We start from the raw sequence: 6,792 nt of genomic DNA on the forward strand, positions 1-6,792 counted from the left end.
CCTACAATCTTCAGTAGTTCCTGATATTCTACAATGGCCAACACGTGAGAGTCAAGTTTTAAAATGTATTTATTTATTTGAAAGTCAGAGTTACAGAGAGAGAGGGAGACCCCAGATGGCCAGGGCTGGGCCAGGGGGAAGCCAAGAGCTTCACCAGGGTCTCCCACGTGGGTGACAGGGGTTGGTGTTGCGGCACAGTAGGTAAAGCTGCTGTCTGCAACGCTGGCATCCCATAGGGGCGTCAGTTCAGGTCCTGGCTGTTTCACTTCTGATTCAGCTCCCTGATAATGCCCTGGGAAAGCAGCAGAAGATGGCCCTTGCCGCCCATGTGGGAGACCTGGATAAAGCTCCTGCCTCCAGCCTGGCCCATCACTGGCCATTGCAGCCATCTGAGGAATGAACCAGCAGATGGAAGATTGCAGCCATATGAGTGAACCAGTGGATGGAAGATCTCTCTCTTTCTCTATCTCTCCCCCCCCCCTTCCTCTCTCCCTCCCTCTCTCTCTCTCTTTCAAATAAATAAATAAATCTTTTTAAAAAATGGAGCAGTTGGGACTCCAACCATCGCTCTGAAATGGGATGCCGGCATGCACATGGTAGCTAAACCCTCAGTGTCACAATGCAGCTCCATATGCCAATTTCTAAGATTAGCCACTCTAGTAAGCATAATGTGTGCATCACTGCAATTTTTTAAAAACTTTTTTTTAATTTATTTGAAAGAGTTACAGAGAGAGGTAGAGACAGAGAGAAAGGTCTTCCATCCACTGGTTCACTCAACCAGATGGCTGCAACAGCCAGAGCCAGGAGCCAGGAGCTTCTTCTGGGTCTCCCACGTGAGTGAGGGGCCCAAGGACTTGGGCCATCTTCTGCTACTATCCCAGGCCATAGCAGAGAGCTGGATCAGAAGAGAAGCAGCTGGGACTAGAACTGGCACTCATATGGGATGCCGGCACCTAAGGCCAGGGCGTTAACCTGCTGTGCCACAGTGCCAGCCCCATCACTGAAATTTTATTTGCATTTCTCAGATAATTAATTATGTTGAACACGTTCCATGTGCCTCTTGGCTATTGTTTATCTTGTTTTGCAAAATATCTGTTCAAGTCTCTTGGTATAAAAAGTCATGTTGTCTTACTGAATTGTAACAGTTCTCATGTATTTTCCATACACTCCCTTATCAGATATACACATTGAAAATATTTTCTCCCAGAATATGGCTTGTCTTTATATTTTCTTATTTTTTATTTTTTTAAAGATTTATTTAGTTATTTGAAAGTCAGAGTTACACAGAGAGAGATGGAGAGGCAGAGAGAGAGAGAAGTCTTCCATTCGCTGGTTCACTCCCCAATTGGCTGCGGCTGGAGCTGTGCTGATTCGAAGCCAGGAGCCAGGAGCTTCCTCTAGGTCTCCCACGTGGGTATGGGGCCCAGGGACTTGGGCCATCTTCTACTGCTTTCCCAGGCCATAGCAGAGAGCTGGGTTGGAAGTGAAGCAGCCGGAACTGGAACTGGCACCCATATGGGATGCTGGCACTGCCGGTGGTGGCTTTACCTGCATAGCCACAGTGCTGGCCCCATAAATAGAATTTTTTTTAAAGATTTATTTTATGGCCGGCGCCATGGCTCACTAGGCTAATCCTTCGCCGGCGGCGCTGACACCCCGGGTTCTAGTCCTGGTTGGGGCGCCAGATTCTGTCCCGGTCACTCCTCTTCCTATCCTGCTCTCTGCTGTGGCCCAAGAAGGCAGTGGAGGATGGTCCAAGTGCTTGGGCCCTGCCCCCGCATGGGAGACCAGGAGAAGCACCTGGCTCCTGGCTCCTGATCAGCGCAATGTGCCGGCCGCAGTGCACCGGCCACAGCGGCCATTGGGGTGTGAACCAACGGTAAAGGAAGACCTTTTCCTCTGTCTCTCTCACTGTCCACTCTGCCTGTCAAAAATTTTTTAAAAAATGAAAACAAAAAGATTTATTTTATTTATTTGAAAGACAGAGTTACAGAGAGAGAGGTCTTCCATCCACTGGATCACTCTCCAGATGGCCACAATGGCTGGAGCTGCGCGGATCCGAGGCCAGGAGCCAGGAGTTTCTTCTGGATCTCCCACGTGGGTGCAGGGGCCCAAGGACTTGGCCCATTTTCCACTGCTATCCCAGGCCATAGCAGAGAGCTGGATCAGAAGAGGAGCAGCCAGGACTAGAACCAGCACCCATATGGGATGCTGGCACTTCATGCCAGGGTGTTAACCTGCTGCGCCACAGCACCGGCCTCCCCATAAATAGAAGTTTAAAAACAGAATGTAGGGACCAGCACTGTGGCGTAGCTGGTAAAGCTACAGCCTGCATCCCATATGGATGTCGTTTAGAGTCTCAGCTGCTCCACTTCCCATCCAGCTCTCTGCTATGGCCTGCGAAAGCAGTAGAAGATGGCCCAAGTCCCTGGGCCCCGTACCCACGTGGGAGACCTAGAGGAAGCTCCTGGCTCCTGGCTTCGGATCAGTGCAGCTCCAGTCTTAGCAGCCAACTGGGGAGTGAACCAGTGGATGGAAGACTTCTCTCTGTCTCTACCTCTCCTCTCTCTGTATAACTGACTTTCAAATAAATAAATCTTTTTTTTTTTTTTTTTGACAGGCAGAGTGGACAGTGAGAGAGAGAGAGAGACAGAGAGAAAGGTCTTCCTTTGCAGTTGGTTCACCCTCCAACGGCCGCCGCGGCTGGCGCACCTCGCTGATCCAAAGGCAGGAGCCAGGTGCTTCTCCTGGTCTCCCATGGGGTGCAGGGCCCAAGGACTTGGGCCATCCTCCACTGCACTCCCTGGCCACAGCAGAGAGCTGGCCTGGAAGAGGGGCAACCGGGACAGAATCCGGAGCCCTGACTGGGACTAGAACCCGGTGTGCCGGTGCCGCAAGGTGGAGGATTAGCCTATTGAGCTGCGGCGCCGGCTAAATAAATAAATCTTAAAAAAAAAAAAAAAAAAGAAGGCTCCCTGTAAAGGAACTTTCTGGGGTCATGGAAATGCCATACACAGACAGACACACACATTTATTCATCTTATTTGAGAGGTAGAGTTACAGTCAGAGAGATGGAGAGACAGAGAGGTCTTCCATCTGTTGGTTTACTCTCCAGATGGCTGCAATGACCAGAGCTAGGCCAATCCAAAGCCAGGAGTCAGGAGCTTCTTCCGGGTCTCCCACTCGAGTAAGCTCTTGAGCCATCTTCCACTGCTTTCCCAGGCCATAGCAGAGAGCTGGATCGGAAGAGGAGCAGCCAGGACTTGAACCGGCTCCTACATGGGATTCTGGCATTGCAGGAGGAGGCTTAGCCCACTAACACAGGGTCGGCCCCCAGTGGCCTATATTTTGATCAAGGTAGTGATAACACTGGGTGTATATATGCAGGTACCTCAAAAAATTCACAGGAAATGAAAGTAAAAAAAACATAAGCTTATTGTGGCACAAAAGAAGTTGAAATGGGGGTTGGTGCTGTGGGTCAGCAGGTTAAGCCACGGCCAGCAGCTCCTGCATCCAATATGGGCGCTGGTTCGAGTCTCAGCCATTCCACTTCCAATCTAGCCCCCTGCTAAAGCACCTGGAAAGGCAGTGGCCCCTGACATGGGAGATTTGGATGAAGCTCCTAGCTCCTGGCTTTGGATTGTCTCAGCCCCAGTCAATGCAGCCATTAGGGGAGTGAACCAGCAGATGGAAGACCTCTCTCTGTTACTGCCTTTCAAATGAATTTTTGGTTCATTTTCAAATCAAATTTTTAAAAATCATTTATTGATTTAATTGAAAGACAGAAAGAGCAAGAGACAAAGATATATAGAAAGATCTTCCATCTGCAGGTTCATTCCCCAAATGCCCAGAACAGCAGGGATGGGTCAGGCTGAACCCAGGATCCTGGAGGTCAATCCAGATCTCCCTTCTGAGCATCTGGGACCAAGGGCTGGCGCCACCACCTGCTGCTTCCCAGGGTACACATCAGCAGGGAGCTGGAATTGGAAGTGGAGCTGGGACCCAAACTCAGGCACTCTGATACGGGATTCTCTGTCCCAACCCCTGTGGCCACCCTGGGATACTTGTATTAAATTATATGTACATTTTTATTTTAATACCGTTCTTAAAACAGACTTCTGTCTTCTGTCTAAGGTATACAGAAGAGTCAGCAGTACTTCCTTGTTTTTTTTTTTTTTTTTTTTTTTTTTTTTTTTTACACAGGCAGAGTTAGACAGTGAGAGAAAGAGACAGAGAGAAAGGTCTTCCTTCCGTTGGTTCACCCCCTAAATGGCTGCTACAGCCAGCACACTGCGCTGATCCGAGGCCAGGAGCCAGGTGCTTCTCCTGGTCTCCCATGCGGGTGCAGGGCCCAAGCACTTAGGCCATCCTCCACTGCCTTCTCGGGCCACAGCAGAGAGCTGGACAGGAAGAGGAGCAATGGGGACAGAATCCGGCACCCTAACCAGGTCTAGAACTTGGTGTGCCGGTGCCACAGGCGGAGGATTAGCCTAGTGAGCCATGGTGCCGGCCAGCAGTACTTCCTAACACCGTTATGGAACCCTGATACAGCCAGCCTGCAGCTTTACCTAGGACCGTTGCAGCTTTAGCAAGCACCCACTAGGGTGCTCTGGCTCCTCCCAGGCTGGCTGAGGGCATCAGGCCAGGGAAGCTCCAAGGTGTTAACAGACAGACTATAGATTCTGCTCTGCGAGACTGTGTAGCCTTGGGCAAGCCGCCTACCTCCCACTGCCCCTCCTCCCTCATCTGTGAACTCAGTCCTACGCTCACCTCAAGAGATCAGATGGCATCAGACGAGATGAGATGGCATGCAGAAGTCAGCCCTGGCCGTCTGTTTGATGAAGCTTAATTACAACTATCTTCATGAAAGGGGACAAGCGCTACCAGACCATTTCACGAAAGCCTAACGTTTCATCAGCTCCTAGAGTTTCTCATTCTAAAATTGAAGATTCTTTAGAATTTTATTTCTTGGACACTCCAAATTCTTATTCCAAAACATAAATAGGAGCCCGCATTGCAGTGCGGGCTGCCACTTGGGATGCAGCATCGCATATCAGAGTGGTTTTTTGTTTCTTTTCTTAAAGATTTTATTTATTTATTTGAAAGGCAGAGTTAGAGAGAGAGAGAGAGAGAGAGAGAGAGAATTTTTCATCTGCTGGCTCAATCCCCAGATGTTTGCAAAGGCCAGGGTTGGCCTAGGTCAGGAGCCTGGAACTCCAGCTGGATCTCCCACATTGGTGGCCAGGGCCCAAGTATTTGGGCCATCCCCTGCTGCCTTCCCAGATATGTTAGCAGGGAGTTGGATCAGAAATGGGGCAGCCAGGACTCGAACTGGTACTCATATGGGATGCTGGTACCATGCTGGCCCTAGAATGAAAGTTTTTTTTTGTTTTTGTTTTTGTTTTTAAGATTTATTTCTTTAAAAGGTAGAGTTAGAGAGAGAGAATGAATCTTCCATCTGCTGGTTCACTCCTCAAACAGCCCCCAAATCTGGGGCCAGGCTGGAAGCCAGGCGCTTCTTCCTGGTCTCCTATGTAGACAGCAGGGGCCCAAGGACTTGGGCCATCCTCTGCAGCTTTCCCAGGCACATTAGCAGGGAGCTGGATCTGAAATGGAGCAGCTGGGACTCAAACCAGTGCCCAAATGGGATGCCTACTGTATCACAGCGCCGGCCCAGAAATGCCTGGTTTGAGTCACTGTCACTTGTCATTCAATGAATCTTTATATGTATTTTATATATATATTTATATATATATATATATATATATATATATATATATATATATATAAAATACAAATGAATCCTCAGCAGTTCTAGCCTGGCACAAGTGGTTTGGCACGGCTGTACTAAATTTTTACCTGATTATCTCTGCCATGCCACCTCTCCTGATGCCCTCCTGCTTTTCCATGGGGATCAGAAAGAACCCCAAAATTAAAGAGGTAAAAAAGTAACTGTTTGAGTGGGAGTGTCTCTCCAGCCCTTCCCTCCGCGCTCCTCTCCCCCTCCATCCCCTGGCGCCTGTAATCACCAGGCAGGCTCGGGATAAGTGGTAGTTTTGCCCACGTTGGGGGGGCTTGGAAGCCACACCCCTCTCCTTGGAGCTCTCCTGGCCACTTCCAGCACCCCAGTCTCCTCCAGTGTTGAGAGATGGGTCTGAAGGGGGCATGGTGTTTCCCATGGTGTGGGTGCCGGAGACAGCGAGGGACTGAAAGAGGAACAGGTATGGGGCTTGACTGAGGGAAACGGAGGGTGGTCAGGCAGCCGGCCAGCCGCAAGGGGAAGAAAGAGAAATGCCCAAGCCAGCAACGGGAAGGAGCATCTGTGTCCCTGGGTGGGAGGTGGGTCCCTCACATCCTCACAGGACTGGTTAAACGCTCTGCAGAGTCCAGTGCAGTCAGAGTGGCCACTGCAGAGTGCCACACCAAGCCGGGGGCCCCTTTTGGGGGGAGCCCTTCTGAGCTGCACAGGTCACACGCCCATGAGCCAGCCCTGCAGTCTCAGCACCCGGTTCACATCCTCACTGCCGCCAGCCCACTCCTCAGACCCCCAGGTGTCCTCCCGCGCTCTGGGTGGGCAGGGGCGGTTGAGTCCTGGCCCACAACCCCTTCTTCCTCTCCTTCTTAGGCCTGGATCCCGCTGCCCCTGCAGCTCCTGGCCCGGCCACAGCCGCCGTCCTGGCTGAGGGAGGGCCGCCCCCCCCGGGGGCTGGTGCCTACTTCAGCAGGAAAGCCCGACTGTCCTTCCGCCACCAGCTGCACGACATGGCCTCCGCCAACGACTCCACCATCTGA

At 51.0% G+C, this 6,792-nt stretch overlaps 1 protein-coding gene across 1 annotated transcript; it reads left to right on the plus strand.

Annotated features, from left to right (window-relative positions):
* Positions 1 to 6,148: 6,148 nt before the first annotated feature.
* C18H17orf114 (chromosome 18 C17orf114 homolog) lies at positions 6,149 to 6,792 on the plus strand. Its single transcript, XM_062215676.1, has 2 exons — positions 6,149 to 6,221; positions 6,626 to 6,792. The coding sequence occupies exons 1-2, from the start codon at positions 6,149 to 6,151 to the stop codon at positions 6,790 to 6,792; spliced, it is 240 nt and encodes a 79-aa protein (XP_062071660.1).

Source organism: Lepus europaeus, chromosome 18 (assembly GCF_033115175.1).
Source record: "Lepus europaeus isolate LE1 chromosome 18, mLepTim1.pri, whole genome shotgun sequence".
NCBI lineage: Eukaryota > Metazoa > Chordata > Mammalia > Lagomorpha > Leporidae > Lepus > Lepus europaeus.